The sequence below is a fragment of the Abrus precatorius genome, unplaced genomic scaffold (genome assembly GCF_003935025.1).
Source record: "Abrus precatorius isolate BTA unplaced genomic scaffold, Abrus_2018 Scaffold3, whole genome shotgun sequence".
Lineage (NCBI taxonomy): Eukaryota > Viridiplantae > Streptophyta > Magnoliopsida > Fabales > Fabaceae > Abrus > Abrus precatorius.
Window position 1 is genome coordinate 5,308,773 of NW_020874373.1, and position 15,571 is coordinate 5,324,343.

General features: G+C 31.5%; 3 protein-coding genes across 8 annotated transcripts; all 3 read left to right on the plus strand.

Moving 5' to 3' along the window:
* Positions 1-709: 709 nt before the first annotated feature.
* Positions 710-3,705, plus strand: LOC113863165 (mannan endo-1,4-beta-mannosidase 4-like). The gene is made up of 5 exons (XM_027496632.1): positions 710-1,087; positions 2,433-2,627; positions 2,730-2,852; positions 2,987-3,189; positions 3,351-3,705. Exons 1-5 carry the CDS (start codon positions 710-712, stop codon positions 3,703-3,705), a joined length of 1,254 nt encoding a protein of 417 aa, XP_027352433.1.
* A 1,319-nt stretch (positions 3,706-5,024) lies between these two features.
* LOC113863164 (glycogen synthase kinase-3 homolog MsK-1) lies at positions 5,025-10,397 on the plus strand. Of its 6 annotated transcripts, none has more exons than XM_027496630.1 (14): positions 5,025-5,241; positions 5,364-5,433; positions 5,786-5,959; positions 6,063-6,155; positions 6,708-6,767; positions 6,869-7,141; positions 7,574-7,648; positions 7,852-7,908; positions 8,018-8,158; positions 8,240-8,290; positions 8,820-8,915; positions 9,058-9,141; positions 9,286-9,388; positions 9,502-9,982. In XM_027496630.1, the coding sequence occupies exons 3-14, from the start codon at positions 5,948-5,950 to the stop codon at positions 9,582-9,584; spliced, it is 1,128 nt and encodes a 375-aa protein (XP_027352431.1). In that variant the 5' UTR covers positions 5,025-5,241; positions 5,364-5,433; positions 5,786-5,947; the 3' UTR covers positions 9,585-9,982. The 6 variants fall into 6 exon arrangements, with proteins under 6 accessions (XP_027352431.1, XP_027352432.1, XP_027352427.1 ...); XM_027496628.1 differs by having other exon boundaries at positions 5,028-5,241; positions 5,364-5,446; positions 5,786-5,955; positions 9,502-10,390; XM_027496627.1 differs by having other exon boundaries at positions 5,029-5,241; positions 5,786-5,955.
* A 1,773-nt stretch (positions 10,398-12,170) lies between these two features.
* LOC113861078 (polygalacturonase At1g48100-like) lies at positions 12,171-14,682 on the plus strand. Its single transcript, XM_027493685.1, has 6 exons — positions 12,171-12,542; positions 12,800-12,967; positions 13,049-13,093; positions 13,340-13,547; positions 13,649-13,730; positions 14,181-14,682. The coding sequence occupies exons 1-6, from the start codon at positions 12,171-12,173 to the stop codon at positions 14,680-14,682; spliced, it is 1,377 nt and encodes a 458-aa protein (XP_027349486.1).
* The last annotated feature ends 889 nt before the right edge of the window (positions 14,683-15,571 follow it).

Here is a 15,571-nt window from a genome sequence, read left to right on the forward strand (position 1 = left end):
AACATTACTTATTACTTATTAATTACACCCTTATAAAAAAATATTGATAAATAAAATGTTAAAATGAGATATAAAAAAGATAAAAGAAAACATGTTAGTAATTATAAATAATCTTAACATATAATAATTAATTGTATTTTTTAATTTCAGAACTTTAAATGGAAAATTAAAGAATAAAAGTAATAGAATTTAGTGGGAAAACAGCTATTATAAGAAATGGATGAGTTTCCACATTCTTTTATTGAATTTGATCAATCCAATCACACTTCTTCAGTTTTTAGTGGACCCAAGCACGATACGAAATACAGCTTTGGAATTATCACATTTTAAGCATAGAGAAAAAATAATAAACGCAAATCAATATCAGTCAAGATGCATTAATTATATGCATTTTGTTAAAATGAAAAAATATGAAGCATTGCATCTTATTTATATTAAAATCTTTATTTAAATGAATAAAAAATAAAGTAAATAAGGAACTTAATTTAAAAAATACTCTAAAATATAATTAATGTTTTCCATATATTTTAATACACAGTATACTTTATAAACTCCCCCTCAGGTTATTTTTCTACAGAACTGAAAACTTATGCCTTTGCCTCTCTTTTTTCCTAGTTGATTTTCAGCTTGACATTGTTTCTATAAGTTGAATTTTCTTGTAAAACAAGAAGATATATAAGAGAGTGGTTTTGTGGCTTGGGACTAAGACATGGGGTTCCAAAACTTGGTATTGACATATTTTATGTTGGTAATGGTTGTTGATCAATTTGGGAATTGCAAAGTTACCATTGGTCCTCATAATCACTCATACAAACACTTAGCCACCAAAATGATTGAGGATCGTGGTTTTATTCAACGAAATGGCACCCGTTTTGTTCTAAATGGAAAGCCACACTACTTAAATGGGTTCAATGCCTATTGGTTGATGATTATGGCATCTGAGGCATCTACAATGTCCAAGGTTACTACAATCTTTCAAGAAGCTTCCCTGCACGGTTTAAACGTAGCAAGAACCTGGGCCTTCAACGATAGAGGTTACAAAGCCCTTCAGATTTCTCCAGGTTCTTATGATGAAAATGTCTTCAAGGTACTACTTATCCTATTTTTTTCTCTAAAGAAAATAAGGCAAAATTTTATTTTTAATTAACACTTTCTAATTTTCTATTTTTTTGGAATCAGAAATGAAATAATTACTTAGTATAAATTTTATATGTTAAACTTTTATTTACTTCAATAAATATTATATGATTTTTTGTCTGTTTTGAATATAAAATATTTGCTATATCTTCTCTATAGTCTTTTCTCTAAATCCCAACTTCCAAAACCATAACCTATATTTTAAAATAAAATATTTTATATAATGAATCAGTAAATGTATCCTTGTGTGCATATGTTATGTATGTGTGAAATATCATTATTTGCGGAGTTTTCCCCCCAAAAAAGTTAAAAAGAAATACACTATATTAATCAATTTGGATTATACTCTTGAACATCGAAATACTATTAAGAATAAAAAATTACAAACAAATAATTTCTATTCATAACTATTATAGAATATATCGATACTAACTTTTTTATTTTTACTTTTAATTATTTACTTAGTAAATATCTTAACTCTTTTTCATAATTTTAAAATTCTACAAAGGATTCAGTGTGGAAAAAAGTATGTAAAAGCTATTACCTGGTTTTAATAATGTGATGTTATTAAATATTTCATGAAATTATTACCTTGCTTTTTACCGGGCTGCTTTCTTTGATTTTATTTTTTTACAAAAAACTTTTTTTTAAGCCAGTTACACATGAAAGTGTCCTGTGCTCTCGTCTTAAAAAAGTCATGAAAGGAATTTAACTGTTGTATTAGGTTTTGAGGGACAAATAACATTGTTTTCAACTACGGTTAGGTCAATGTAAATTCGTCCTTGACCTAGTGGTATGATAATGATGCAAGTGGACAAGGTTGTCTATAAATATTTATAAAAGAACAAAATATAAAAGTAAAAAATTATAACTTAAAATCATCTTATTTAATTTCTTTATAAATTGAGAATCCTATTTTAATTTTAAGTAATTTCAAAGATATCTTGTAAATTAAGAATGCATTCTATATCTTTTCACAATTAAAACAGTTATTACAGTTGATTTCATAGTAATAAACAGTAAGATTAATGATTTATTCAGAAAAAAATATAAATATCATTTAATTTTTAAAATATTAAAACAATCACAACCTTTAATCTATTGACAAACAAATACCTTAATTTTAACTTTTATTAGATTTTATTTTACTTTTCTATTTCTCTTTACATATATAAGTATTCATAGAAAGATTGTCCAGACAGAATTGTTATCATATAGTACTATTTATTTGAGCATTGTTTGTTTGTTTAAATATTATTTTCATGAATTTGGTGAACTGCATGCATGGTTTGTAGGGTTTGGATTTTGTGATATCAGAAGCAGGGAGATGTGGGGTGCGACTGATACTAGTCTTAGTTAACAACTGGAAGAATTTGGGTGGGAAGAGTCAGTATGTGGAATGGGCAAGGGAACGTGGCCAGCAAGTAAAAAACGATGATGAATTCTTCACACACCCCATTATTAAGCAATACTACAAAAATCATGTCAAGGTAACAATAGCTAGGAATGCCCATTCTTCAAAGTCACAGTTAATTAGTATGATATATTAGTTCACTGATTTAACAACTTTGGTAAATTTGGTTGTAATGCAGACTGTCTTGACAAGAAAGAACACTATAACTGGACTAGCATATAAGGACGACCCCACCATTTTCTCATGGGAGCTTATCAATGAACCTCGTTCCCAGAATGACTCTTCAGGGAAATCATTTCAGGTCCCTTTTCTTTCTCATGTTCGATGCGTCATGCGTAATCACAAAGTGTCCCAATTACGTATCTTTTCACTCGCCAACATAAAATCAAGTTCATATATATGTGATGTGTAAATAAAAAGTGTCAATTATTCTAGGATTGGGTGAGCGAAATGGCTGCTTATGTGAAGTCCATTGATAACAATCATTTACTAGAAGTAGGAATTGAAGGATTTTATGGCGAATCAATGCCAGAAAAGAAGCAGTTTAATGCTGGAAATCAAGTTGGAACTGATTTCATTTCCAACAATCAAGTTCCCGAAATCGATTTCGCCGCCATCCATCTCTACCCTTATCAATGGTAGATCCTCCTAAGTACAACTTTTATATATTATTTTAATATTGTTGTATGTTATTAAAAAAACATGTAAGAAACTGAACTGAATTTTATTTTTGCCATCACCTATATCATCAGTGGTATGAATCAATGGATGCTAATATATAAGATGATTTTTGATGAAGGGTGTCGAGCTCTGACGAAGCGGCTCAAAATGCTTTTGTTAACAAATGGGTAAAAGCTCATATTCAGGACTCAAATGATATTTTAGGAAAGCCCATTCTTCTTACTGAGTTTGGAAAGTCCTCAAGGTTATCAGGGTACAGTGTGGATAAAAGGAATAATTACTATAGGAAACTGTACAATATCATATACAGTAGCGCTAGCAATGGAGGCCCATGTGCTGGTGGGCTCTTTTGGCAACTACTGGCCCAAGGAATGAATGACACTCGTGATGGCTATGAAGTCATTTTCGAGGAAAGTCCTTCAACTACTAATGTCATCACCCAACAATCTTGGAGGCTGTCAAAGCTTGAATAGCACATTATATCATGCAGTTAAACAATCCACTCTTTCTTTCCATCAGAATGGTGGCATGAGATGATGTGATGTTATAATAAGGATAGAAATAAAGGAGAATGGAAATTCAAAATAACATTTTGAATCAATCAATTTACCCTTCAATTGGAGATGGTAGCTAGACTTTATCCATGCTTTGACTGACTATCTTAAATGATTTCAACTTTTAAGCTCGCTAACAATAAATTTTGTGTTGACATTCCTTAAATTTAGAATGTATTTGTTTTAAAATTTATAAAACTGGCTGGGAATATGAATTTAGAAATGTAACATTTACATGTTTGCTAAAAGGGTTTTTTTTTAAAATAAAATACACATAATTTTTTGTTTAGACTACATATATTTTATTAAAGCAATTTTTTTCAAGTGGATTAGAATTACAATAGCAGTTTTGGCTTAATTTATAATATTGAATTAAAAAAAGTTATAATAAATATAGCTGTATTGATATTTAAAGAAAAAAACTTTATTGTTGATAATAGTTAAATCTGGCTTAAATTAGATAAATAATTAAAATTATATTTTTTTTGCTTGTTAGGAAGGTTAACTTAATAATAAAAATAATTATAATATTAAATCCGAAACTATCATGTCATTAATATAAAAAAGTAATCTTAAATTTACATGAGGTAAAACCTAATATTTAAAATTATAATTTTAAAAAAAATTTAAACTTAACTAAAAAATTTGCATATATATTACTTTATGCAAAGTATGTTTAACAGTGTTTTGTTAAAATTTTCTAAATCACTTATTTATATCTCAAATAAAATTAGTATGTAGATATAAATGTGAAACAACTTCTATTACAAGTTTTAATATTTGTTATATATATATATATATATATATATATATATATATAATTGATACTTAAGATTGTGTTTTAAAATAATATAATTAAAAAATCCTTATTGTTTAATCTTTGTCAAAATAATAAAATTTGTAAGCGTTAAGGCTGGAGTTTGCTGAGGGCAAACGATGTTGTTATTGTTTGAAAAATGTTGATCAGTATAAGGTATTGGTTAATGAATAAAAGTATTTTATATATATATAAATAATGTATTTATTTACATAATAATTATTGTATTTTAATAAAGAATACTATTTATTAATTTTGAATTAGTATCCTGAGAGCACTTATTAGCTTAACCCATATCGTTTTAGGCTAATTAATACGTGTAGTATTGATTTTTAATAATTTAAATAACGAAATTATCCACCATATTTCCGTACATCTAAGATTTTTATAATTTATTTATCTATAAATGTACATATTTTTCTTTAAAAAATAACAAAAGAAAAACTAAAACAGTGTTCTTCTTTGACTGTCACCAGCGCATTATAGTACACACCACACAAAAAGCAGAAGCACTGTTTTGCTCACACAATTCCATAAAGAAGAACCCCTCAGTCCTCACACATCCATCTTAACTCTAACCTTCACACTCACGTCCCTTCTTCCCTTTTCTTTTCCTCACACACTTCATGTTACCAAAGGTACCTTTTTCATTCTTCCCGTTTCTGAAATTTTCCCCTATTTTTTCTATTATTTTCTTTCTATTCTGTATCAGATTTAACTGCTGTTCATTTTTTCTCACCCGGAGCTTTTCTTAATTCAGTTTTATGTATTTGGATCGGCTTTACTATTTCCCGTTCGATTATGCTGTTGATGTTTACGAAGATCTTTCGGTTCATTTGTTTGGTATTTTTCTATTTTTGAGATTTTTGTGTTTTTATTTTTATTTTTGTTTTCAACCGTGAGATTATTGATGCAACGATGGGTTTCCCGTTGGATTTGTGATGTTCGAGAGATAGATCTTTGATGTTCTTCAGTATTTTCCCGAATTACTATTTATAATTTCAGGCGAAAGGAAAAAAAAGGCGTTTGCATTTTTTTTTTTTGGTTTATTTATGTTTAAATTATTGTGTTTACTGTGTGTGGAAGATGCTACTTTCCTGTTTTGGCTTTAGTTTCCATTTTTAAATATTTCATATTTATGTCAGTCTAATTTTTTTCTGATTTTGGTGCTATTAATTCCAGGAGGTTAGTGAGTGAGTTCTAACTTCTCAGCTGTTAAAATAGCAAGGAAGGCCAAAGTTTGGTGTAAGATGGCGTCGGTTGGTGTGGCACCAACATCAAGCTTGAGAGAATCCAGTGTTGTTGATAGATTGCCAGAGGAGATGAATGATATGAAAATTAGGGATGATAAAGTATGTTAGACATTGTATTAATTCTCAATTCAATATCTTCATTTTTTTTTAGCTTAAGTTTTTGTTTCATATTTTAGGAGTTGCTTACAGTTTACTTCATCTTGTAGGAAATGGAAGCCACGGTTGTTGATGGTAACGGAACGGAGACGGGACATATCATTGTTACTACCATTGGGGGTAGAAACGGTCAGCCGAAGCAGGTACACCTTCTCCTTTCTTTTTCCACTAACTCGTACTGTGTTGTGGAAATCGGATGGAATGCAGTTTGAAATAATTTGGCTACTGTACTGTCTCACTGCTTGCTGACATCTCGGTGTTTGGAAGTTGATAAGCAATCAATGGCTTAGTTCGGTGTTATTATTTGAGTTAAAATGTCTTTTTTCCCTGTCTGTGATTATTGACTTTTGAAGTGAGATTTATCATATTTTTCCTCAAAGCCATTTTTTCCTCTCTCAAGTTTTGGGCATTATGCCAGCTGTACTGCATCCCAATAACGTGAATCTTTATACAGTGAGTCTTACAACTAATTTCTGTCTTCAACATGTTTTTGTTGTGCCTTTTTTATATTAGTAAGTTTCCTTTTGAAATACTTACTGATTGATGGATCTCAATGAGATATGGGATATCATTAGTAGAATTTAATCCTCATGTGCGTGTTTTCTTTAATTCATTTTCTCCTTTTTTTTTAATGTTTATTTCTTTACAATCATCAACATCTTTTTTTTATTTTTTTTTTATTTTTAATATTTCAGACTATAAGTTATATGGCAGAGCGGGTTGTTGGGCATGGATCATTTGGGGTTGTCTTCCAGGTATAGATTCTTATCCAGTTTTCTGGATGATTCTTTAGTTTAGCCTTTCAAACAGAGTTATATATGATGCCTTTGATACTGATATTTTGGTATAATTGTAGGCTAAATGCTTGGAGACTGGTGAAACTGTGGCTATCAAAAAGGTTCTTCAAGACAAGAGGTATAAAAACCGGGAGCTGCAAACAATGCGCCTTCTTGACCACCCAAATGTTGTCTCTTTGAAGCATTGTTTCTTTTCAACCACCGAAAAGGATGAACTATACCTTAATTTGGTACTTGAGTATGTTCCTGAAACAGTTAATCGTGTGATCAAACATTACAACAAGTTGAACCAACGTATGCCACTGATATATGTGAAACTCTATACATATCAGGTATGGTTAATCATGACAGTATTTTTGTCATGATCCTTTTGTCAAGCTGTATTTTGGGCAATGGGTGTGTTAATGTTTTGGTTTTTTTTCCAGCACTCTAAATTATTGGTCAAATTTTTGGAACACACATGAATTGCAAAATAAATCTTAAACCATGGAGTTGTGGTCCAAGCGATGTTAATTCTCTTAGCTAAGAGTTGCTGCTATGTACCCTTGATTGACCTTTGGATTTCAGTTGTTTAAATTTGATTAGTGATTACTAGTTTACACACAACAATCTGCTCATTTGATTCTATTTTGAGTTGGGCGTGGATGTGGAATTGTTATTGTGCTATTATGCAAGCAAACTGGCTTTTTGAGTGTAGAGATATATGCAGTGTATTCAGTTCTCATCTTGCTGAGGTTGTAACTGTTTTTCTTGATATGTTGCAGATCTTTAGGGCACTATCTTATATTCACCGTTGTATTGGAGTCTGCCATCGAGACATTAAGCCTCAAAATCTATTAGTATGTGCTTTGTTTTGCTTATCTTCTTGCTAATCATTGTTTCCACTTTTTTTTTCTTTTAATATTTCAGTTCTCAACTTCTCAGATTTCATATTTATGGTTGTTTAACTTATGTCTGAAGTTGCCAAAAGGTTGGAGACAGCTAGTTTAAACTCTGGAAACTAAGAACTGTTAGAGAATACTAACCAAATCTTTATATGCAGGTTAATCCACATACCCACCAGGTTAAATTATGCGACTTTGGAAGTGCAAAAGTCTTGGTATGTTTTATACATGTGTGTGTGCGTTTCTGTCTTCTTCAACCATTCCTCTTGGAACTTGTCTCAGTGGAGGTAGGAGTTTATCTTCACTTTGTTTTAACTTTGGCAGGTTAAAGGCGAACCAAATATATCATACATATGTTCTAGATATTATAGAGCACCTGAGCTTATATTTGGAGCAACTGAATATACTACAGCTATTGATGTTTGGTCAGTTGGTTGTGTGTTGGCTGAGCTTCTGCTTGGGCAGGTAGGTGGTTGTCGATGAAAGCTCTTTTGATTCTATGATTTAGTTTATGTCATAATGAAATTTGTTTTTTTATTTTTGCAGCCTTTATTCCCTGGCGAGAGTGGAGTTGATCAGCTGGTTGAGATCATCAAGGTAATCTCTCTGATTATTTTATTTGTTATTGCTGCTATGTTTTCCTTTATCTATTAATATATTAAATCTGCCCAGCACTCCAGCTGCATTGCTTAGCATTGAAATTCTGTCACTTTTTTTTTTTTTAATTTCCCACTGCCAATTCAGCCAGTTCCTGAAAAACACAGGCATTTGTCAATTTTCACACACATGCAGTTTTTTGTAGTTTGTTAAAAAATGGACCTTCATTTGAAAGGAATTTTGTGTTTTCCCATACATCGTCATGGGTTAGTGTTTTAGTTTTCCATTGAATCCATTTTTCATATTAGTATATTTTGATTGTTCAATTAACTACATTGTAATTTGTAATACCATAATACAATGTATGTTGAGCCATTGATCATGTATTTTGCTTTTAACTTTTTACCTTTTAGGCTGAATTTATCCTACTTGGTAATTCCATACTTGAATCGCTATTAACTTTTTTGGGTAGTCTTGCTTATTTACTCAGTGCTAGTAACATGTAAATTACCACTTGTTGCTTTGCTAGGTTCTGGGTACTCCAACAAGGGAAGAGATCAAGTGCATGAATCCTAACTATACAGAATTTAAATTCCCACAGATTAAGGCACATCCATGGCACAAGGTATCACATGATAAAAATATATTGGCATTTCATGGTTTTTTGCTTTCACACTATAGTGATCATAAAAATATTAATCTTCTAATTCCTATTGTTGACTGCACCCCACCACACTAATATATATTTGTTGATCTGCTCCTTGTAGATCTTTCATAAGCGCATGCCCCCAGAAGCTGTTGATTTGGTATCAAGACTGCTACAATACTCCCCTAACTTGCGGTGCTCAGCTGTGAGTAAATAACTTAGCAGGCATTTTTAATTTCTCTCCAGCTAATTTGTAAAATAATGCTTTAACTGCTCTCCTTTATCATGTAATGATTATTTCTCTTCCTTTGAAGTTATATATAATGTGTTTTTACTTGATCTGGTGCAGTTAGATGCCTTGACCCATCCTTTCTTTGATGAACTTCGTGATCCAAACACGCGCTTGCCAAATGGTCGTTTCCTTCCACCATTGTTCAATTTCAAATCTCATGGTATGATAGTTTATGGGTTGTTTACTGTGTTTGTATAACTGTGGTCTGTTTTTCCAATCATTAGTTTATGGTTTTGGCTGATGTTCTGGATGTTCTTGCTGCCTGTTTACCAGAACTGAAAGGAGTCCCTGTTGAGATTTTGGTGAAATTGATTCCAGATCATGCGAGGAAGCAATGCCCGTTTCTTGGCTTGTGATGTTGTGAAATGGAACAAAACTGCAAAAGTCGTTTCCATATGAATGGTCCGTGTTTCCCCTATTTATGAAATGAAATTTGTTCCTCTATGTATCCTTGTTGTGTTTCGGTGCCTTGTAAAAACAGATTTAGAGATATATGATACTCAACATTACCCAACCCTCGATGGGTATTCAGAAGAAAACTGTCTACTGTTTAACAGCATACTGTAACATCGAATAGAAGACGAGTGTCGTGTTAAATTGGTATTGGTATTTGTGAATACAGTGATGGGTGGTTGGCTAATTTAGTTATGCTCTGCACGGTGATCTCAATTTTGTATTTTGTGTGGCTAATCTTTAATGAAATAATTTGACAACATTAAGCTGCACGCCCCTCCTGGGGAGGATATTGCTAAGTACAATTCTGTCTAAACTTATTATTTTATATTTTGTGATCTTAACTACTTTTGTATTTTCTTTTCAAACTCTTTTGTCTGGGTTTTCGTACTCAGTTTGAATTTTACTGACAACAAGGTGCAACTGTGCAAGTATTGTACTAGAACATAGTTAGCATATGCTGACAGGTGCTTGCAGCAAAGCGCAGGGGTCGAAAACACCAATGGGAGAAACGGCAGGTGGTTGTTCTGATGAACGTGGGGGCTTTTCTTCTTGTTCTGTGGCTTGTCTTATAATTTGTAACTCCCAATTCCACAAATCAGAGTTCATTAGCACTAATCCGATCGTCAATAATCCATATTTGAATTCAACCTGATTGAAAATAGATGTTTCATTGTACAAATTATAAATTTAAAAGCAAGATGTTTTTCCTTCTGTTATCGAACTGCCTATTAGTTTACAATTACTGTCTGTTCTTTTTGATAAATCACTCCACTTCAAAACAGTTATCTACTGATTTTCTCCCCAGACCACAACGCTGGATATATACTTTAGAAAAGAAGGGAAAAAAGGTTAAAATAACGTTAGTCTCTATAAGTACGTGATTTTTTAACTTCGACCTTTATTTTAATTTTTTTGGACCATGTCATCTTTTTTTTCTAATTTGATTTTATTATTGGTTTATTCATTTTCTTTGTCATTTATATATGTAGTATTTAATTTATTTGCATAGGTAGTGTTAATTTATCTCATATATGACATGAAAATAACATAAATGATGATCTGACATTTATATAATTATTGTTTTTATATTTTAAAATTTTAATTATAAAAATTTTAATCTTATAACAAATATTTTGTTATGAAATAGAAACGATACAATATTGTTAAGAACATATTTTATTTATGTCATGCTTTAGATAAATTATATGAATTCATTCGGATACTATGTAAGCAAGTAACACGATAATTTTGTGAGATTAGATTGAAAAAATTTAAAAGCATGGATCAAATTATAAATTTTTTTTTTTGAAAGACCAAAATATTATTTGAAATATAAAAAGGAACAACTTTAACAAAGGATAAAATGAGATAAAGATTCTAAACATAACGCACGTGTAAAAATTGTGAAAGAAAGTTAATTTTTTTGTGTGTATATAATTGAAACAATTATTTTCGAGACTAGTCCCTCTGTAGACTGACCCCTTTACAAAGCGTTAACAATAAAAGCTGAAGTAATTTTCACTGGCAGACATCAGGTTCTATATTGGTAGTCTTATAAAATAAGTAAACCTTAAAAACCACGAATAAGGCAAAAATATGTAGAACATGACGTGCACTTCTTCATTAACTTATTCACCCAATTCCAAAATCATGTTTCTACCGCTAACTTGCCAATCACCCTTAAGCCTCCATCCCTTTCCCTCACCTCTCATCCGCGTGTCTATTACTACTATCTGTTAGGTTGTCAACCCCATCACTTAGAAGGGACCACTTAAGAGCAATGAGGCGACTAAACTAAAATACACTTATAATATGTTTAGTAACTTCTTTAAATTTATGATATATCCTAAGGGCAACTATATTGTTCCCACGAGAAGTGTGATGCTTTTGTTGTGTTTCATTATTGTACTTGCTTTGTATCTAGTTATTTCAATGTGCTGAACTTGAGAGTGAATGAGGATAACAGGAATAGCAACAAAGCACCTATCGGTCCTATCCCCTTAGGAAGTCATTTTTTGTGTCAAAATTTCCACAATTGACTCAACATATTGCCTTGGAGTGCCACTCTCAATTCCTTAAATGTAATAGGTCGGTTTGTGTCATTATTACAATTTATATGTCAGACTCAAACAAGTCCACAACAAAAGTTGTTTCCACTAAGCTCTCTGATTGCTAGCTAGTTTATAAGTGACTTCATTCTGCAATATCCTTAGCTCGACACTCGTGATCTCTTGCAAGTTGAAGTTTTAATCAAACTGGTCACACAATTTGCTGCTTGACCCCGTTCTGATGTGTGCGCGCCTTGATTCTCTATACCATCACTATGTCTAGCCAATGATAATGACCAACATGTTGTTAGTTTTGCATGCCTAGTGATATAGGAGCACTAACAAATTTCTTATGGTACTATAAATAGCAAAATATTTCGCTTCATTTGCTTCTCATAGCTACTGCCTACTAGCTACAAAGCTTTTAAGTAACCAAACATGATGCTCTTACAGAGTATCACTCTAGTTTTCTTAATTGTCTTCACATGTTTGTTCTTTCCCACAATTCATGGAAAACTTGACAGTAATGCAAAAGGGAATCAATGGCTTCCAATATCCCTTATTTCATTACCACCTTCTCCTTCACCTGAGGCTGTTAGCCAAAGTGCCAATGGACCCTTTGTTTTCAATGTAAAATCTTTTGGTGCTGTTGGGGATGGTATCTCTGATGATACAGAAGCATTTAAGTTGGCATGGGATACAGCATGTCATGCTGAAGAATCAGGAACTATTCTTGTTCCAAAAGCTCATATCTTCCTGATACAGTCTACTATATTCACAGGGCCTTGTAATTTTAACCTCACTTTTAAGGTAATTTCACCATGCTACTAAAATAAATGTGGGATCTTGCTCATTAGAGTCATAAGATTTTTTTTTTAAGATTATGCTGAAATGTATTGAAAATCACGATGGAAATGCATTAACAACAATTTTTCATAAAAAAAATTCACTTTTAATTTCTTGAAGATATTCTGTAAGAGCAAAAGACTAGGTATATAATTTACTATTAATGTATGGTTACATTTTGATGGTTTTCTCTTGCTATTTTCTTGTTGGACTTACAAAAGGTTGATGGCACTATTTTGCCCCCGGATGGACCTGATTCATGGCCATTGAATAGAAGCAAGAGGCAATGGCTGGTTTTCTATAGAATCAATGGAATGTTAATGCAGGGAAGTGGTCTTGTTGATGGAAGAGGAGAGAAATGGTGGAGTCTCCCATGCAAATCACACAAAGTAAACTTTTTCTTATGTCTCGTAACTTTTTAACGCCACTCATGCTAGTGTTTTTCCCTTACTTATTTTTAGATTTAACAGGGAATTAATGGGACAACACAACTAGGTCCATGTGATAGCCCTGTGGTAAGTTGCATCTCTTCTTGTTGAGTTCAGAAATTTTTTAGTAACGTTAGCAATGTATTTTCTAATTCACTTTTTTCTAATACATTTTTAACTATTGACTAAGTATTTTTGGGGTCACATAATTTCTGTAATTTTTAATAAATTTTAGTCAATAGTATGTTATAAAAAGTATGTTGGTAGAATTTTATTTTATTTTTTACTGCAAGTAACTTGAAAGTTGTCATTGAATTTTTGAACACTATGCAGGCCATCAGATTCTTTATGAGCTCCAATCTGAGAGTGGAAGGACTAAGAATCAAGAACAGTCCGAAATTCCATTTCCGATTTGAAGATTGTCAAAATGTGCATGTTGAAAATCTTATCATAACCTCACCTTCTCTGAGTCCCAACACTGATGGAATTCACATTGAGAACACAAATAATGTCAGTATTTACAATTCAGTAATTTCCAACGGTAATTCTACAAATTTACTATAACGTTTTTCGTATGTGCGAGGCCAAGAAGCTCTATTATGCCTTCCGTTTTCCAACCTTGGCATCACTGTTTGTTTGCAGGTGATGACTGTGTGTCCATTGGAGCTGGTTGTTACGATGTGGACATAAGGAATATAACATGCGGTCCAAGTCATGGAATAAGGTAAGGTACTCCACTCAATCTACTACATTTGTGACTCGTGTGAGCTTCAATAGCTTTGATCCTACCCTTACCAAGTGACCATAAATTATGTGCCACTTTAATTAGTGTTTGGAGTAAAGCTAGATAAAATTGATTTTGAAAAAGTTGGGAGAAAAATTGTATCGTAAGGTGTATAATCATTTTTTTTATTAAAAAAATATAATTTATCACAAAAATCAATATATTAACACATTAAATACTATAACTCTTAATAAAAGTTTACTATTTCTTAATTTCTTAATGTATAGATATACATTAAAAAAATTAAAAAAAATATATTATATATATTCTTTATATAATAAATATTTTTTAAATGTTTAAAACTATTTTAAGGATGATGTTAACATTTTTTTTCAATAATAGTAAACAAAAGAGGCATATTAATTGAGTTGTCATTGTGCTTTGTTGCAGCATTGGCAGCCTAGGAAATTACAATTCGCGAGCTTGTGTCTCGAACATAATGGTCAGTGACTCAATTATTAAACACTCTGATAATGGGGTTCGGATTAAAACATGGCAGGGTGGCAGAGGAGCAGTGTCTAAGGTAAACTTCAGAAACATTTACATGGACACTGTCCGTAATCCAATAATCATAGACCAATACTACTGCCCCACCAAGAATTGTCTCAACCAGAGCAATGCGGTTTCAATTTCGAATGTTTCATACTCAAACATCAGAGGTACTTATGATGTGAGATCCCCCTCTATGCGTTTCGCTTGCAGTGATTCTGTTCCATGCACAAACCTCACGCTATCTCAAGTGAAACTGTTTCCTGCTGAGGGCAAGATTTTGGTCAACCCCTTTTGTTGGAATGCTTATGGAGTTGTGCAGACACTCACAAGCCCGCCACTTTTATGCCTCTTAGATGGAAATCCATTAACGTTACCTCAAAATGATGTTCTTTTGTGTTAAGACTAAGATGATCGAGCAGATGATAAATAAATAAAAAGATATAACTTATTCGTATATATGTATTTTGAAGATCAAGTAGCAAATTCTATATTATTATTTACAAAAATCCTTTTCAGTAAATCACAAATTCGTATACCATGATTCTTAAATTTGATTGACTATTTTTATTTAATAATATTTTTTTTATTTATGTTCACATAAACGCTTGTTCTCATTGGTTATTTTTTATTTTATAAGATTTTCGTATCTAAAATCTTGTACTATTTAGCAATGCTCTATCATTTGTTCTTTAAATGTTGTATAGCAACAAATTATACGTTTAAACATATAGCTTATTAATAATCTTTTTTAAATAGAAATGAAAATGTATTTAGTTAAAAAATATTTATCATAAAATTTTACATGAATAATTAAAATAAAAATTATTTGAAGTCATCTGACTACTTTAAACGTCATATAACTTTTATATTTTAATATCATTTATTTTAAATAAAATTTAATAGTTAATAATTGTTCCACTCTTATAAAAAAAATCCTAATTCTTTTACTTGATATATATGTTTCAATGTTTCATACACTAGACAGATCCGTGTACAACCAAAAACTCTAGAGACTTGTATAATTGTTCACTAGCACCAAGATACACATTCACATTAAAAAATGGTTTAAGTCAAACACATGTGAACAGTGTAAACTGAGACTATCCGAGCTGGAAGGGAAGAAATAAATAATTTCCTTGACCTGAAATGCTCATAGAGCATGAGGCCACGAACCTACTATCAAATCAAAGATAAATAAGAACAACAAAACATGTGGCTCCCTGTGAATGAACTTCACCAAAGTGTCAATTCTTGCACCATATAATAAGAGTTTCTAACCGTAGTAAATG

What these genes read in the sequence shown, in the direction of transcription:
- LOC113863164 (XM_027496626.1), top strand. Translation starts at nt 5,854, where the DNA reads ATGGCGTCGGTTGGTGTGGCACCAACATCAAGCTTGAGAGAATCCAGT. An exon ending in CATTTGGGGTTGTCTTCCAG is followed by an intron (nt 6,768 to 6,868) that starts GTATAGATTCTT and finishes GTATAATTGTAG; the next exon opens with GCTAAATGCTTGGAGACTGG. An exon ending in AGCTGGTTGAGATCATCAAG is followed by an intron (nt 8,291 to 8,819) that starts GTAATCTCTCTG and finishes TTGCTTTGCTAG; the next exon opens with GTTCTGGGTACTCCAACAAG.
- LOC113863165 (XM_027496632.1), top strand. Translation starts at nt 710, where the DNA reads ATGGGGTTCCAAAACTTGGTATTGACATATTTTATGTTGGTAATGGTT. An exon ending in ACTACAAAAATCATGTCAAG is followed by an intron (nt 2,628 to 2,729) that starts GTAACAATAGCT and finishes GTTGTAATGCAG; the next exon opens with ACTGTCTTGACAAGAAAGAA. An exon ending in CATCTCTACCCTTATCAATG is followed by an intron (nt 3,190 to 3,350) that starts GTAGATCCTCCT and finishes TTTTTGATGAAG; the next exon opens with GGTGTCGAGCTCTGACGAAG.
- LOC113861078 (XM_027493685.1), top strand. Translation starts at nt 12,171, where the DNA reads ATGATGCTCTTACAGAGTATCACTCTAGTTTTCTTAATTGTCTTCACA. An exon ending in TCCCATGCAAATCACACAAA is followed by an intron (nt 12,968 to 13,048) that starts GTAAACTTTTTC and finishes TAGATTTAACAG; the next exon opens with GGAATTAATGGGACAACACA. An exon ending in GTCCATGTGATAGCCCTGTG is followed by an intron (nt 13,094 to 13,339) that starts GTAAGTTGCATC and finishes AACACTATGCAG; the next exon opens with GCCATCAGATTCTTTATGAG.